Here is a 19184-nt window from a genome sequence, read left to right on the forward strand (position 1 = left end):
TTTTTTTCCCTTTTCTCGCGTACGAAACGACGAAGGTTCACGGGTTCGTGTCAAGGATCAAGAGAATCACACGATGCTCGTGACCGATATGCAATCGACGCGACTGCGATTAATCGACGCTTTTACACTTTATGAAAATCCACGCGACACCTTTTTCTTTCACGCGTAACAAAATGTTTCAAGATGTTTTGTGTTTGAGAGAATCGCCTTGAGCGTTCTCGATCGCGCGACTTTACAGTAGTATCGAATTGCAAACGCAAATTGCGAGGGCAATGCAATTCTCTCGACGAACGAAAGTATTTCGTAACCATTTTTCTCAAATGTAAATTTCACAGATTTTTCTCAGACTGATAGACGCTACTTGAAAGTCTTGGCCGAGGCAGTGAAAATTTTTTTGATTTAATTCGGTTCCTAGCACATTTCGAAATCAACCGTCCGTTCTGTAGAAAAATGCAAGTTACAGATCGAGAGGCAAACGTTTAAACACTTGCGCTGGCAACCGGCTGCGGACCGTAACGAGTGACCAAACCTTTCCTTTTGGACTCGTCGGTACGATATACAACACCCACACAATATACACTGGATAGAAATTATTAAGAAGTAACAAATTTATTATTTGCTTTGCTTATTTTGCTTTACCAAACACTGAGAAGATATTACAATTTTGAAACAAAAAAATTCTTGACGTGCGTGGCACACGTCATTCGAGCGCGAGACTCGTTATGCGTTCGTGACTATAAGACGAGCAATTTGATAACTTTCGAAGACGAAATTACAGGGCTGTTGAAACGAAACTTTTACGAAAGAATTCAACGAGATTTTCAAACACATCACGAAGAGCGGGAGAATCAGCTTGAAGCAGGATGAACTTTCCCCGATCAATTAATGCAACTGAAATCCAAACTCTACTGTTACTACGTGCGGTCAGGAGAGGAATGCTTACGCGAATCGCGCAAAGGGCCTCGAAACAAATTGTTAACCATCCCAGCCACCGTGGACGCGTGTTTATCATGAACTTAATTGCACGAACAAAGGAGGAATCACACGCGGGATGTTTGCCAGCCGCTAGAGCGCTGCCAGCCAACGCCGCACCGCAAGAAACCATTCGAGGAATGATCGAAGTAATTCAATACAGAGTCAACACAAACCGGCGTTTCGCAAAAGGTTTTACGTAAACGTGGCGGCTCACCGATTTCGAAACACAGTTGAACTACGCAGAGGAATTTCGAGAGCGTATCTAAAGCGCCGGGACGTTAGGCCGGGGCAATTTGTCGGGCAGCTTTCGAGGATTTAAGGCGAGTCTCTCCGTACGAGAGACGAGATAAAAGATAACGACGATAATCCTTCCGACAAGGAGGGAGCAACGATTCGCAAAGTAACGAGAGACCCAACGTTACAGTTCGAGGAAGATCGTCCGAGCATCGTGTGATTAGAAAACAGGGAATTATGGAAATACGAACTTTCTTGACCGCTATCCTCCCCCTTCCCACGAGCGAACGATTCATCGTTCCGTCGGTATATAATTACTAGGATTTGAACAGTCGCGTCTTTATTTGTCTCTGCTCGACGATGGCTGGCCGCAGGGCGACGGGGGGGAAACAAATGGCGGTGTCTCGTTGCAAATGGTTTTGGACGACGGTTGAGAGATTGTAAACGACGCCGACGTGAGAGAGCAGTGGAGCTTCAACGGTGAAAAAAGAGAGTGGAGAGAGAAAGAAAAGAAGAGACACAGAGAAAGAGGTCTGAAAGTCAAGCGCAGAGATCGGAGGGGGGCCTTATCGTTCTCAGACGCGAGCCAACCACCGTTTATTAGTAGTATATGTTGTCATCGATAAACAAACCGCGTGTATCCTTCCCCCTCCGCCCCCCTCCCCCTCCCGTCATCAAGATACACCTTCAGACCTACTCTCGGTGCGTGCTTCGTACGAAGTGCACGCACGTCACGTATACTACGTGTATACAACGTACACCGTTAGGAAGAAGAATCGTTCGACACGTTTATGTAGCTCTGCGCTCGTTACCGTCAGTTACCACTCGTTAATCGTTTCACCGAGGACTGTTGACAACGTTGAGGGCGTCATCAGCGGGGACAAGGTCGAGGAGCGAGGAGGTACGATAATACACAACTACGGTCTCACATCGGAGCGAAGATTTTTCGAAACGCGTGCGGTTTTTCCTCCTCGGTCTCGCGCACGCGTCTACGCAAGTCCGTTTCCCCGGTTTTGTTCCCTCTATCGACGAGCTAATTGAATCTCCAGAACTACCACCCTTTCCCTCCTCTCTCTCTCTCTCTCTCTCTCTCTCGCTTTCTTTTTCTCTTCTTTTTCTCTCGTTCAAAATCGACGCGTTATTTTCACGCTGCTGATTTCCCTTGCCCCCCCACGCGGGGCACGGACTGTGATGCGAGTCAGTTCTCTCTTTCCACCGTAAACGAGTCAGACCAGCAGACCACACATCGAAAGAGAATGCTCGGTTCCGCGTTCATTCCTCCGCTTGCAGCAACGTGCGGAAATCCTGTTGCAACTTGGACTCGTGGTAGCTCCAAATGTCGTTGAAATCTTCCTCGTCCTCGTCCGCCTCCTCCGTGAACACGCACTTCTCCTCCTCGGGCATCGGCGCGTTCGGCGAGGGCGAGTAAAATTTGATCTCGAGGTCTCGGTGACCGTTCGGCGACGTGATTATCTCCGTCGAGACCTCCAACTCTTTCGGCGATTGTGCACCACCACCACCACCACCACCACCACCGTTCGCGTCCACACCGCCGGATCCTCCGACGTTACTACCACTCGGAGGAATACCGATCGAGTCACCGTGCCAGAGCGTTCGTCGTTTCCCGCTCTCCATCTGTCCTCTGTCACCGATCACGCCGACGTCTTTGCTAGGTGTGCCGATCTCCTCGCTGAAGTAACTGGTGGGATCGCTCCAGCTGCGCCTCAGCACCACACCGGTGGAAGAGCTGGTGCTGCTACTAGTCCCGGTGACCACGTCTTTCTCCCGATGGGCTCGTGGATGATTGTCGCCGTTGAAAAGCCTCTCGATACTTTGCTCCTGACAACCGAGACTCGGCCGGGACGACAAGAATAGCGGCATCTGCGTGAAATGGGTAGGGCAAAACTCGGTGGACGGCGACGGGGTCAAAAAGGGCGAGTAACAGTTTTGATCCACGTCCCATATGAGAGCCGCGGGATCACAGTACCGACACTGACACGGTCCTAATTCATCGTTGTTGATCCCGTCCTCGCAGCCTGTCGTCGTCGTCGTCGTCGTCGTCGTCGTCGTTGTCGTCGTCGACGACGAGTCGTTGTACTCGTGCAGGTAGCGCAGAACGTTACTGCCACCGACGTGATGATGATGGTTGTGATGATGGTGATGGTGATGGTGATGGCCGTTGTGTCTGTAACCCTTTGGCAGTATGGCGCGCATTTGCACCGGTACCACGACGTTCCTGTTGTCGTCCAACACTTTCACTTCCACGTGCCGATGCGGATACCTATGCCTCGCGTCAGGTATCTCTTGCACCGACATGCCCGTTGTTGTCCTTTCCCTCGCTATGGGTGGCCTTCTATGGTTTCGAAGGTGAGGCGGCGGCAGCGGTGGCGCGACTTCGTAACGTTGTTGCTCGTAACAGGCCGTGGGTTTTAAAGAACACGCCGCGTTCGATTGTTCGTTAACAACACCCGAGGTGCTCGACTGTTGCTGCTGCTCCTCGTGTTTCGCCACCTCGGCGGATGCCACCGTCGTCGCGTTGTTCGGCGGTTTCCTGTCCTTCTTTCGACGCTTCCGAGGCTTGATGATGCGCGGCAGACTGTTCTCGGAATTGTTCGACCCTGAACTTTCGTCGCTCGCGATACTCAGCGAGTCGATGTTCGCGATGTTGTTCCCCGTGCTCGCCGATTCCTTGGTCGTCGAGCAATCCGACGACTTCGAGTTGGCTTGCTGCTGCTGCTGTTGCTTCTTCGCGAGTTCGATCGGCCTCTGGGGCCGCGACGATGGACACCTGATCGTGGTGGTGTTGTTCATCGCGCAGTTCGACGCCACGGCAGTCAGGCCGTTCGCAACGTAACTATTAACCGCGCCCGTACTGCTGCAGACCGCGTTAGCAACGCCATTAGCGTTTCCGCTGTTGTGCGTCTTGCCGCGATTGTGAAACCGATTGGCTAGAATCAACGGCGCTCCTTGCGTGTGAATAGCCAATCTAGAGAGCGGATTCTTGTGTAGGTGAACCGACGATTGCTGATCGCAAGTCTGCTGTTGTTGCGGTGGCTGCTGCGACGATGATTGTTGTTGCTGCTGCTGCTGCTGTTGTTGTTGTTGACCGAGCGACGGAGACGATCTCTGCGTACATCTGCGTGGACTGGACGTCATGGATATCAAAGGGGCGCCTGTCCAACCGCCAGGTCCGTATTGCACCTGACATTGTTCCGTTCCACTCGGGAAACTCGCAGTCCCGTAGCAGCCTCGCGTTTTCCCGCGGATCACCGGTTCCTGTTTCCTACCGACGATTGGCTTGTGCGATCCCGGCCTGATGGTCGACGATATCAGACAAGGGCCGATGTAACGCTCCACCTCTACGCCGCCCTGGGAGGCCGGGCTCATTCTTACAAAACCCGCGAACGATATCACTTGTATCACAACGACGACACCGTTGTAATACTCTTTCTCCGACTAGAGTCGGGAGACTCGTTACACCTCACGGTATTCCAATACGTGAAAAAGGACACGTCGCACCAACACGTTATTCCATTGACCCAAATCCAGATACAACGTTCCCGATACGCTCGGTACCGTATCGCCGGTTTAGCCCATTGTCATCGTGAACCTCTCCTTCTACCAACGATATACCACAAAACAAAACCGTAACACTTCGACGATCGATCCGAGCTCAGGGATTGGGTAAACTTCGTTGCTTCGTCAGAGAAAGAAGGGAGGAACGCGTAGTGTATAAACGGTCACGTTTCAGACGACGGACACAACCAATTAATAGAGGAACGGCGAAGGTTGCGCAGAGCGAAACGCAGCTGCTGGCCGAACAACCGTACGAGACCGCGGCTGAAACGACACTGAAGCTGCGGCACCGCCGAACGCGCTACACCGTCTCTTTCGAATCGCTCTGCGACGTGGAAATCCCCCCACCACTTGAACCAGTGATCCCCACCACTGAGCCATTGCTTCCCCCACCACCACTGAACCGCTGTTTCCCCACTACCGTCGCCGCACTCGCCGCCGACAGACGTACCCCCACCATCTCCTTTCTTTACAATGTACCTCTCCACATCGCTCAACGAAACTTTACCATGCGCGTATACACCGCTTATATACACATAACATTGTTCCTTCCGGTGGACGAGCCTGTCACAATTTAGCAAGGTATCGGAGAAAGCTGAGTAAGGAAGAGGTGATGTTGCGCCGTGGCTGGGCGTTAGTCGGTGGAAAACTTTTCGGCCGGCATCGACCACCGGAGACGAATTTTCGTCCGGTCGATACTCGTGACCGATACGAGTTTCATTATGACAGACAATACAGCAACGGCGATGCTGCACTCTGACGAGGTGAATTGACGAATATCAAAGATCAATCGCTTTCCTCTCGTGGAAACGAAACATTGTAACCTCTGCTGATAACGCAGAGGTTACAAAGATCGATCGCTTTCTTCTCGTGGAAACGAAAAACATTGTAACCTCTGCTTTCAATCATATTTTCACACGAAACGAGAACTTCGAAGAAAGGAAACGGAGACCTATGTAATTCAACACATTGAGCGCCACGAGGAAATTTCACGCTGTCTTGAAAAAAAAAACAACGAGAAGGTTACAGAAAACAGAAGCTTCGTTCGGCGTGCTATTGAAATTCACGCGGCGCTCAACGTGTCAAAAAGTATCCACGTACAGATCGATCGGTATCAGCTAGATGTCTATCGACTAGTAAAAAACGACGCTTTGAATTCGAAACGATTTATCGGTGCTAAATCCCTTTGAAACTAAACCCGGAGGGAAGAGGAGGACGTAACACGTCGAAGCGAAATCTAAGGAGGAGAGAACATCAAGCGAGGACGACGCTAGAGTTATGTCTCAACTCTCCCAAGTTCTGCAAGACCGTCATCCGTGAAAGTAGATGGCACGACGGCGACGACGAGACTAGAAAGAGTAAAGGAATAGAAAATGAGGGAAGAGCCAGCCGGTAGAGAAGGAAGGAGTGGAGGGAAGCCTGATATCTTAGATCAGGTTACGGCACCCTCGCATCTAGGCCACAAGCGTTTAAAAGTGGGTCACAAGTCATCAATCGCCTGCGGCACGCTACCTCGCTCAGTTGAACCCTCCTCGCACACGACCCACCTACTCTTCCCTGGAACGTCTCATCTGGAGCGAAGTAGACGCGACGTTCGGTTCGTGTTTATCGTGTGCCTGTTCACCGACGTTAGAAAGCGCGATCACCAAATTCCACGTCAGCGAACAACAGACCTCCGCCGATGAAATTAACACGTTACCACGCGTTTTCATCTGCTACGTTTTCGTCGGGCACTTCGTATATATAGCGTGCACGCATCATCGCTCGAAAATCACTCGGACACCCCCTCGATTTTTTAGAAAATTAACTTTAAAATTATCGGCAAAGTAAGCCGTAATGATTTCACTCTCTGTAAGAATCATATATATATATATATATATATATATATATATATAATCAAATGAATCAAATTGAATTGATTTATAAATCGTTTGTGCATTTCTATTACAATATAATATTTATAATTGTTGTCAAACGTTGTAACATTATTTGACAACACGCCTCGAATGATGAGCCCGACTGAGACGAGTCTTCCAAATTTTCAGAGTTAAATGTAAACGGCAATATTTAAACAACTGTACGATAAATAATGGAATTATATTATTGCCGCTTTTTACATAAATGATTTAGACTTGTAATTTCACAAAAAACAAGCGAGAGTATCTCTGATGATTAGTTTCGTCATTAATTATGCTATTGCTGTTCTATATTGACCAAATAGATATTTATAAATACGTGCGTGCCTTTAGCCAATTTTTTCATGGCTCTCTAGTTTACTGCGGAAAGAAATCTCCATTTTTTTTTAAATTTTTTATAAACAATTTCATCTCAACGATCGAAACTGCATCACGACGCATACACGATTTACAGATAACAATAATTGGGTAGATAACGGAAGGTATAATAATCAGCGAATAGATATGCAAGCAAGTTTACGATTCGTCAGACGATAGAGAAACGTATTCGAGTCAATGAATAATAAATTATGATTATTAAAGCAACGAACGGAACGAGAAAGTTGAAGAGATAATGGCTACTTGTCGGATTCTTCTCCCGGCCAAGTACGATCAACACGATTCCCACCGGCGTATCCGAGAAATTTGTAATTCATAAAAGATCAATGCGAAACTAACTATGATCTTCTTAATTTCCTTTGGGAACCGAGGCGAACTTTGCCGCGCCACCACGCAAAATCACCTCGCATGCGAACGCTCGATAAACGGCATCGCGAATGCAAAGCAAATTTATATCATATTCATTAGCATCGATCGATAATCGACGTGGATGACACTCGACGTCGCATAATCGGCGTGTAGTTTGCATCTCAGGATCGGTAATTCTTACAGTTAGATGAGGATCTCGCGTCTGCGACGCAACGACAATGATCACGTCGTGATCTATTCGTTTCCAAAGATCGTTTTTTCGGATGTGTGTACGTGTGCCACTGTAATTCATTTCTATGCGCAATAATGTACAAGAGAGTGTGATGAAAAGCTTAGAGATGAGCTCACGTTCGCAAACTTATGTTTTATTAAAAAAAAAAGAAAAGATTTACAAAACGGAATTGTTTTTGCCACTTGATGTAACAATTGGTGAAAAAGTTAACAATTCTCATTGAACGATTATCGTTTGACGGTATTTTAGTTAGTGGGACAAAAAGCGATAGAAACGGAAAACCAATTCTTGGGAATGTGAATTTTTCGCAAAATACATTTACTATTAGTTTCCGTAGAGTAGGAGAATCCGAAAGAATTTTGATAGAAGAAAGAAATTTTATTGCAATGTTCATTGCAATTAGATCTTTATGCAGACATGTATTTTCATAGTTTCATAGAATGTTAATATATTATAATATATATACATATAAAAAAATATATATATAAAAAAATACGAGTAATATATATATAACATATATATAAATATATATAAAATATATGTAAAAGTACGAGTAATATATATATATATATATATATAAAATATATATATGTAAAAATACAAGTCTGCATAAAGATCCAATTGCAATAAACGTTGCAATAAAATTTCTTCTTTCTACCAAAATTCTTTATATATAATATATTATACTATATTATAATATATAATACAATACAATACAATATAATGTAGTATAATATAATGCAATATTATAAATATACACAAAAAATATGCAAACATAGAATATTATACAAAAACGTTAACATATGCTATATAAAATACATTGTAGAAACTTTTTATCACATCATATGCATCCTATACAATTTCGCACTCTACAATTTGTGTAGAAATCCGCGGTTTAATTATAACCGACATAACAATTGACAACAATCGTTGAACGCCTTCAGGCGATATAAATAACAAAGTATCTTCTTACACAGGCAAGTTTCACGCAAACTTTTTCCATCATACGTGAACCTGATCTCATTAACGAGTAGCAAGTTTGGCTCCGACATTTCTGGACACCCGGTGCAGAGACGGTTGACGAGAATTTTGTCACGGCATTGGAATTTATCGCGTCGTACATTTTCCCGAAATTCGCTTTATGTCTGTCAAAATGTGCACGGAATTCGGGCGAAATAAATGCACGCGCGGCATTAAGACTAATGAAACGCGATAAATTTTCTAAGGGGTGGAGGGTGGAGGGTGTGTGTGTGTGTGCGTGTGCGTGTGTACGTGTGTGCAGTTGACGTGCGAACTTGCAAGGAAAGCTTTCTCGGTTCGTCATAAATGTACTTCCTGCTACGAAATTTATCATAATTTTATAAGCCACGCGAGTCGAGAAACTCGCGGACGTCTTGACACACTTTCCCAACGGGTATTCCGTGTAAGAAACTAATCATGCTTGACATTATCGGCCTCGCTTGAGACGTATACACACATACACGTGAAACATATATACACATACGTATACAACACGCGTTCGCGAGCAGCGATACGTGGCGTTTTTGTGAAAGAGAAATGACGCATATTTGAAAGAGTGCAGAGAAAAATAGACGAAGTGCCGCGTGAAAGTACGCCGCGTGACCGTTGTGAAAATCTCGGTCGATACGTACGGCCGTACGGGTGATTTTACGGTGAAAGCGATACACTGAAATATTCACCGATAACCACGCAACGGCGAAGAAACGCTTTCGTTTCGCATTTGAAATTTTACCGGCGACGAAACGTTTCTTAGTTGTCCCACATTTCGCGGAACGTGGAAAAGTGGTTTCGCTAACGCTTCGTAGATAACGTTTTCCTTCGCAATGTTGCGCGAGAGATGTACAAGCCTAATAAATAAACCGGTGAATGCGTGGAATTGTTCATGAACGAAGAAATATGTCGGCGCAGATTACGGTTTCTTAAAAAAATGCTGTGTAAATCGACTTCTTTGTGTAATAATGTTTGGAGTTTAGATGTGTTTGTGTATGTGTACATATGAGTCTGACATATATTTATAATGTGCAATATATTCATTGATGAAACTTTGTGTGAATTCATATTTTCGAGAATATCATTTTACAATTTTATATTGTTGAATATCGTTGGCATATCTTTTCATATTATGCCTGCAAATATGTAAAAAAAAACTGCAGTTCACTCATAATTATCAAACAATTTTAAAAATATAATCGCAGAAAATATAATACAACAAATGAAGCCGTAAAATTTCAATTGCCGTAAAATTGACACAATAATCGATTTTTTTGGAACTGTTTTGCAAATAAACAAATCAGAAAACGATATAAAAATCGACTTCATTCGCACAGGGATTGAAATTGAAATTGAATTATAATATATCTTTTTTTTTTTAAATTGAATGTTTAAGATCACACGCATCTTCTTAGGCTAATGTCGTATTAATAATATTCTTATTTTTCATACTAAATGAAATGACCAATTCCTTGATAGGACTCCCAACGTTTTTACATCTTGACCAATCTTGTTTGCCATTTGCCAGAAAAACGACAGAAACTCCATCTTTTATTTCTGATTTCTACATTTCAATCTCAACAAGATATTTATTCTGCTAGTCAATCGCTATAAATCTATCGATACTCGTATCGCAATCGAACTACGTTCGATTAAATTATGCAGTTGTGAATATTTTACAATAAAATCTGAAGCTTTGATCATTCGCTTTGATTCACAATTCGACTCTTTTACATTGAAATTATTAAGAAAGTACGCGTTTGTGTTTGATTATCTGCGAATTTGAAATTAACACGCGACGATTACTATCTAATGGCTTAACTTAGCTATGAAATTCCAAATTATTTTAGACGTTTGCAGGATCGATCGTCTCGTGCGTATTTCACGAAAAGGTCGAACAGAAAATCGTGTATTTCACAAATTTATGCAGAAATTGATAAAAATCTGTGCCCGTACGATTGTCTGTCGTCGTACACACAGTACAAGTAGACACAACGCGGTCATCAAACGTTCATTTAAACGGTGATAAATATCTTTGCGTAAGAGACAATCGCGAACGACAATTCTATATAGAGGGTGGTCTTCGCGTAACTTATTCACCTCGAGTAATTCCCAAGGTGTGTGTTGCTGTGCTATGAAAAAAAATTCTTTTCAAAGGTTGCATGGTTTGGAAGAACACATTCTGTTTTTTTACAGAAATTTCGATCCATTAATCGATGCAGTTTGGCATAAAAGTATCAACCCATGTGCATTGCATGTCGAAAAATTATTTAGTTTAAGAGAGAGATATATTCAACTTTAATTTAATTTTTGTAAAATCTATCGTACTTTCTCGTTTTTCCATCCACAGATTTTAAACTAATAATTTTCGAGAATATCGAAGTATGGCATGGATCATCTTCGATTTAAAAGAAGCGACATCTTGATATACCTATGAAAGAAGAAGCACGCGCGTCACCGAACGCGTACTTCCAAATCGTGCGACTTTCAAAATAAGTTTAAAACATTAGAATTACCGACGATCAAAGCATAAAATTTCCATGAGAGACGTTGAAATAAATGAAACAGAAAATTTTTATAATACAACAGAATACACAAATTTTTATTCATGTATTTTATGAAGGATTATTCAAGTCTCCAAAAATATATATTAATTTTATTTATATAATTAATGTATATAAAATTATTATTCATTATTTTAATAAATTTTTAAATAAATATGAAATAATTTATGAAAAAAAATTTTATGAAATTATATTTTCTAATATTATAATTTTATTTTTAATTTAAAATTATTATTTAATAAAATATAATTTAATATAAATAATATTGAAATAGGTTATAATAATAGAGCATAATATTGAAAATATTAACGAAATTAAAAATCTTTTATGTTGAAAATATAATGTTTTAAATAAACTACGTATTTAAACAAATAAAGATATTTATATCTAATTATAATTACGCTGTTTCATATCTAATTATACTATACTGTTTTATATCTGTAAAATATTTAACAAAAATATTCAAATGGTCATCTTTGACCATTCTGGTGGTTCTAGTGTCAGAAAAATTTCTTAAACCCACGATTTAAACCTAATCTTAAATTGTAATCTGAAACTTAAATCTTAAACCTAAATATTTTTTAAACCTACAAATATAATACACGTACCGTAGAAATTAATCGAGGCAAGCAAGTTACACCATACAATCTCAGAAACCGATTAGCGAACAATGATCATTTGAATATCGCGCAATTAATCGTTAATTCATCTTTATTGTTGCGAGCGTCGAAGCGTTTCGCGATTACGATCGCGTGAGAGTTGTCAAGAAGCTCGAAGGCGGCGATTCGCTTTCGGCGAAATACTTATGCAGAATGCTTATGTAAACCGGCGTGAATAATTACGCAATTCGCGAGGAATGTCGGCAGTTACCCGTGAACTCGAACGTTCTGTTGTGTTTCGGGCTTCTGGAATCGGCGAGCACGACGGATTCGAAAAAATTATAGAAAAACTACAAACACTGTTATCCTCGAAGACGCACTGCTATTATCTGCGCGTTTCGCTGGAACGTCGAGCAGTTTACGTACTCTTGGTGATTTACGTGTTCGCGGAGAAAGTAAAAAAAAACGTGGCCTGGCAACGTACGTATAGTATGTAGAATACAACGTCCACAACGTGTTTCATTTGCACGAATACTCTCTGCAACGTGATTGATTCCCTTTCCTTTTGTAATTAACACGAATGTTAATAAATGTCACAATTTCGCATTTCACACAGACTACGGATGAACCAGACATTTGGCGCGAATTATTGCGAATAACAAACGTCCCTTAATTTCGTTATACAAGCAATAGTGATTTACTTTCTCGAGTTTATTTCAAAATAAAAAGAAAGACACTAACGATGGAAAGTGACAAACAGTGACAAGTATGAGAAATTGAAGAAACATCGCATAGATTTGGACACGATTTACAAAGTCAATGATTCTTCGTTATACGCGATTTTTAACAAAATGTAATCATGCTTTGTCCGCTTTAGCTTTCGAGATATTCGTGAAAATACTATCGACAGTTTTCTCTCGGACAGACGAGCTTAAATTTAGGCTAGCGTTGTCAATTTGTCTATGCGAAGTGATAAAAAAAGAAATTCAGTTTTAAATTAAAAGAATAACCATGGTGCAGATTAAGTTAATCAACAATTGAATGAAAATATAAATTATTAAATTTAAGATAACATTGAACTCGGGATATCCAAAAATTATCGAATCTATACAATTACCAGATAAGTATTGCTTGGACGAAATGTAGTATTTTCACACGATTGGGATCCTCGAAACACGCAATCAGAAATACAGAGGATTGGTCAAAAAATCAACAATTATATAAAATAGCCACTCTGAAATTTTTTGGGATAACTAAAAATATGAATGCGCGAATTCGTACGTTTCTTCACATCGCTGTATCGATTCGAGAATTATACGGAATTACACGCAATTTAAAAGCAAAGGTACCAAATATTTCTCGATTGATATCGAGAATCTAACGGCGAGCATTTCAGTTGCAAGGTAGCCACATTTATTTGAAAAAGCCTACGTCGTGTAAATATACACTGCTCACAAAAATTAGGGTATGTTCAAAAATGAATATAAAGCATTTGATTTTTTTTTTTTTTTTTTTATTAAACAAGAACATCAGAAAAGCAACTGGTCGTTTGCTTTTTTGATGCTCTTAATAAAAAAAAAAAAAAAAACAAATGCTTCTTTTTTTATCGCTTTGTATTCATTTCGAAATATCCCCTAATTTTTGTGAGGTTCATGCGTTTTAATACAGACACGATAAAATTAAAGTATTGAAAATATTTATTTTAATTTTTAGTATTTAGTATTCATCGTATTATATATATATATCTTTTGTTATCCGCTATAATATTTACTATAGTATTTACTCGATATTAATAAATATTATTATCATGGCATGAATGATGCATCTGCACTCCAGTTCAGCATTTCATTCGTTCGCGTGAATGTAGCTCGCAATATCTGTATACTGTTGAAGCTAATGAAAAGTATTCGGTACACGTATACAATCATGGCAATAATTGCTTAATAAATTTCAAATTGAGTTTCACGTTATAACACAGCCGCCTCCTTTCAAGAGGGCATAAACCAAAGTAATCGATGATGAAAAGTGTAACCGTTAATAAAAGAGTAATAAATACAGTGCGCAAATTTAATCGACTTTCATTCGTTCGCTTTTCCCTCGATAAAATGATTCGGGCAACAGACGAAAAGCAAAAGGTCCGCGACACAAAGATAGAAATTTTTAAATTACTAAACTATACACTGAAACACAAAAGTCTACAAATTATTATTTGAAATTAATATCATTGTTGAACTAATTAATCTCTACGTATACGTATCACCAAAAATTCGCGTGAGTCATATTTATACACAAGTAAAAAAATTGTACATTCATATTTATATACATGATGAAAAATTAAAGCGAGAAGATCTCTGAAATATGGAGATGATTCCTAATTTATTTTTCATAATAATCGAATATAACGTTAACAGAGATTAACAGTCTTTACTAATACAAAAAAAAAAAAAAATATTTTTACTAATATCTCAGTAATTATATTTGATAAAATACTTATATTTCTGGCGTAGATGTTTGTATCAAGCATCGAGACTGGTTAAATTACACTTCGTTAAACGTGTAATTTTATTTCCAAGTGTCCAACTAATTTCCTAACGAGCGACTGATATATAAATTGGACGCCAATTGGCTTCTCAACGAGCAATTTGCAATACAAAAACATCTTATCGATTTTTACTTATAAACTTGTCCTGTTTTCATTTCTTTTCTTTTCTTTTTTTTTTTAATGCCGACCATTAATAGAACGGTCCGGTATTTTCCAGGCGGCGAGAAAGAGAGAAAGAAACGAAGATGCAAAAAAACAAAAAAAAAACACAAAAATGGAAGGAAAGACAAATAGGGGAAACTGGGAGAGCGTACCGGAACGGGGGTAAAGAAAACTGGGCAAGTTAGTACATCGATTACGAGAAGTGTCGAGCACATGCCTCGGTTCCACACACCAAAAACAACGCGCCCGATCCCTCCGCCTTTTCTACAGCCGAAAACAACCACCGTGGGATACGTATTCGCGCAGTTTCTCAGATCTGTCTCCACGGGATCCGATCGAGAGTTTGATTCCTTTCTCTTCTTCCCTTTTTTCCACCTTTCTTTTTTGCATCCTTCGGGGGACGGTCGATTATTAGACACGAGAGAATGTAAATGTGACTGGCGCGAATTTCTATGAAACACCATGTACACTCCGCGACAAAAAGATAGCATACTAAGTTTTAATATCATATAAATGTATTGTAATTTTTTATATTACATTATTTATCATATAAATATTGTAAGTTCTTATATTAATGTTGTAATTTTTTATATTAATATCATATAAATATTGTAATTTTTTACATTATCATATAAATATTGTAATTTTTTATATTAATATCATATAAATATCATATTGTAATCATGTAAATATTGTAATCATATAAATATTAATATCATATTGTAATCATGTAAATATTGTAATCATATAAATATTAATATCATATTGTAATTTTTTATATTAATATCATATAAATATTAATATCATATTGTAATCATATAAATATTAATATCATATTGTAATTTTTTATATTAATATCATATAAATATTGTATTACATAAAATATTATATTAATATTATATAATTATTTTATATTAATTCGCAAATGTAATTAAATATATAGTTCTTGAATTATATATCGCTTTTCAGTCGGCAATAGATTGTACGTGTTATTTGAATCCTTATCAAACTGTTTATTAGCAGTAATAGTAAGCAAAAGTAATCCAACAAAATATTAAAACAATATAAGTCGTTTAAGAGAAATGTGCTATCTCTTTGACCGATTTTTCATTATTTTTCAATATTGTAAAATAAAATTTATTCTTCTCGTAATAAATATTTTGAAATATACTTATATAATTTGTTATTATTATGAGACACTACAAACATCAAAAGCATTGCAACACATTGTTTCAAAAGTTAAAAAAATCTCATATTTATGCAGTGTGCTAATATTTTTTGTCGCGGAGTGTATAATCGTATGTAGAGATGACTAGTTCAACAATGGTATTAATTTCAAATAATAATTTATAGGTTCTTATGTTACATTTCAGCGTATCTTTTTGTACTCCATTTTTGTCCTGTTTTTTGCTTTTCTCTGTTCACACTGTTTACAACAAAAATTCAAGAAAATCCTCGCGAAGATCTAATCCTAACGAAGATTTTCGCACGAATTCCCTTCTTAATTTGTTGCAAAATACTACGTTCCGCGACACTAGGAAAATTTCGTCAATTTCAACCGACTCGTCATTCACAGTTAAAAGCCCGATATTTCAGTTCTGCCGAGTAATCATCGTTCTCTCGTCGACAAGCTACAATTTATTTCTCAAAATTTCGCCCTTCCATCTGCGACAATTCAATCTGCGACTTACGGGCGATAGAGTGCCTCGCGGCGCGAATTTCAGAGGGAAACGTCCTGGCACAAACGAGCAGGACTCGAAACGAATTCGAATGGATTTTGATTTTCGTCGCGTTAGAAAGGCTCTGGCCGAGTTGAAGCGCGAAAGTCGGCCAATCGGTGGACCGTGCGCGTTGATCAAACGCGCTAGAAGATCGACGAAAATGAAAAACATTTCTTTTTTCTTTTTTTTCTTTTTTTTTTTTTTGAACGCGAACTCGCGAGAGAAAAATCGACGATTTCGGAATGCTTTCGCGTCGGTTGTTCGGCCAAATAAAATCAGAAATAACGAACGAAATTCCGATCTACTAAATATTTCGAATACGTTTCAATTGGTTTAATTGGAGAATGTGCATGAAGATTGACCCGATTCGATTCTGTCTGTTGCGACGCTACACGATCGGGTCAACTCCCGCTCTCTCTCTCTCCCAACGAAATAAAAGTAAAAGCGTCCTGTCAAATTCCCCTCCACGACGGGAGGAAAAAGTTCGAATAAACATCAGCGAGCTTTCAGCTGCTGTATCGCTTGTCGATTAAAACATTTCTATTAAACGTGGCAACGGGAGATAAACGCTGAGACAATAAAGAACTCGTTTCGGCAATTTTCGTTATCGTTTAGCGTACCGATATGGCACACGATCATTTTCAACCGGCGTATGCTCGCTCGAGCGTAAAATTTTTATCAGTTGTTGTGACAAAGACGAACGAAGGAATCAACAATTACTGTGCCACTTTACTGTGGCACTTTTTCTGCCTACCATCGTATATTTGCATAATAACACCGAAACGTTTAACTTTCGGTTGGCATTGTTAGCAGATTAATTAATAATTAACAATAATAAATCACTGATAAGAAATATAAATAGTGAGTATTATAAACAGCGCTGAATTAACCAACATGATCCATTAAATTACGAAGATGTTAAATATATTACTATTATTATTATTATTATTATTATTATTATTATTATTATATGCTAAAAAATATATTATTGTATATATATTTATTATAATATAAATATTATTATATATGTTTAATATATAATTATATATTAAAAAATATATTATATATATAATTATTATAATATAAATGTTACTATATATATTTAATATATAATTATATATTAAAAAAATATAACATATTACTATATACTATATTATAATAAATATAGTACATATAAATATATACTATATTTTTTATTATATATTTAATATATTATATAATTATTTATATTAATAATTAATAATTTAACATATATTATACTTATATTAAAAAATATAAATGTTACTATATATATTTAATATATAATTATATANTTTTTTTGGACAATCACGTCGTTCGAAACATGAATTGCATTCCAATTCATTTGTACGGCGATAATCGCGCGACCACGCATCCCAATTGCCACGTTACGTTCGCGTTTATATATCTCAGTCGGTTGATCGAGTATTACAAAGCAGTTTACTGCAAACGTCGTGTTTCAAAGGGACGTAAAATCGATGGACGCCAATCCGGCCAGGCGCTCCATTTTTGTCGTTTTCGGTGTTCCACGCTCCTTCCAACGATTCTCCTATTACACTAACTACCCTCTTTCGAGAGGGAAAACTTCGTTTCCCCTAGAGTATTAGCCAACTGATTGGCAAAAGCTCCAAGTTCACGCCCAAACACTAACGAACGTACCAGTAACTGGTAAAAACGTACTATATAGTGTTCCCTGACTTTCCTCGTATCGTTGACTAATTAGAACAGACCGGACGTCTAATTCGTGTTAGAGGTCACCTAAACCCCCGTGCCATTTTCGTATCACGTCCTACTTATATATCGACTTAGATTGGTTCTGCGCCACAGCTAGTAATGGAAATCGATATCAGAGAATATGAATAATGTCGCTGCATCTGCATCGAAAATTATTATTATTTTTTTTCTAATTATTATGATTAACGTCGCATCTACCTTCTGGTCATTAACGACAACTAGGTAATATTTCCTTCTTTTCAAGACGATTATATCTTATGGTAGATGTTAGTTTCCTTTAGATAGTTCAAGACATTTCCTACGTGTTTCTGCGACGTCAGGGCTGCCGGTGAAGTTGTTTCGTAGAAAATTATTATTATTATTAATTACTGTTATATATTATTAATAATATACTAGTCTTGAGCAACTTAATTTTTGACTACAATGCAATAATTTTCTGTATAAATTAGCATTACACGTCACGGACTTGTATAAATCTAATAGATAGAGTTATAAATCATTTAATATATGTCGACAGAGTTACAAATTAAAAACTAACTGTGCAAGTGTTTCATTTTGCAACGAATATAGAAATTACAGTACATTCGTTGTTGCCTTAAATTAATAAGGGCTATAATACAACAAAAATTCAAAAATGATGAAATTATTAATTACTGTAATAGAGAAATCGACTTTCGAAGTATTAATCACAGAGGATGTTTGAGTTTGTTGTGCAAGTTTGTTGAGTTTGTTGTACATTTATTTAATTGTTTGTGCATCTATGAAACACGTGTTTTTCAACGAGTATGCAGTTTCCAAAAATTGTATCAATTTTTAGGGACAGCACGTTTTCTAAAAACAGAATTTAATGACTAATTTAATTTAGGAATTTAATTCAATGGCCTTTGCAAGTCAATGTTAAGCAAATGAAAGTAAAATTATAAAAATGGCAGGATTTAGAACTTATAGTTGAAAAAAAGACACAAATAGATTCTGAAGATAATTACTTTCAACGAATAAAATTCACTGTATTCTCTGTTCAAAGATTTCATACGTGTTCTACTTTTATTCTAAGAAACCATGTGAACTGATAAAAAAATTGGCAATTGTAAAAGATGAATCGAAACACAGACTTTCGCTAGCGATGAATAAATATTGCAAATACCGAAGAGAA

At 38.6% G+C, this 19184-nt stretch overlaps 2 protein-coding genes across 4 annotated transcripts in view; both read right to left on the minus strand.

Annotated features, from left to right (window-relative positions):
- LOC122528119 (CCR4-NOT transcription complex subunit 6-like) overlaps nt 1-19184 on the minus strand; it is a 131892-nt gene that overhangs the window by 20676 nt on the left and 92032 nt on the right. The gene's annotated exons all lie outside the window — the stretch shown is intronic.
- Nucleotides 1966-5092, minus strand: LOC122528118. The gene has a single exon (XM_043652873.1). It carries the CDS (start codon nt 4594-4596, stop codon nt 2482-2484), a length of 2115 nt encoding a protein of 704 aa, XP_043508808.1. The 5' UTR covers nt 4597-5092; the 3' UTR covers nt 1966-2481.

This window comes from Frieseomelitta varia, unplaced genomic scaffold, assembly GCF_011392965.1.
Source record: "Frieseomelitta varia isolate USP_RPSP 00005682 unplaced genomic scaffold, Fvar_1.2 scaffold_246, whole genome shotgun sequence".
In the NCBI taxonomy this organism is placed as follows: domain Eukaryota; kingdom Metazoa; phylum Arthropoda; class Insecta; order Hymenoptera; family Apidae; genus Frieseomelitta; species Frieseomelitta varia.

What these genes read in the sequence shown, in the direction of transcription:
- LOC122528118 (XM_043652873.1), bottom strand. Translation starts at nt 4,596, where the DNA reads ATGAGCCCGGCCTCCCAGGGCGGCGTAGAGGTGGAGCGTTACATCGGC.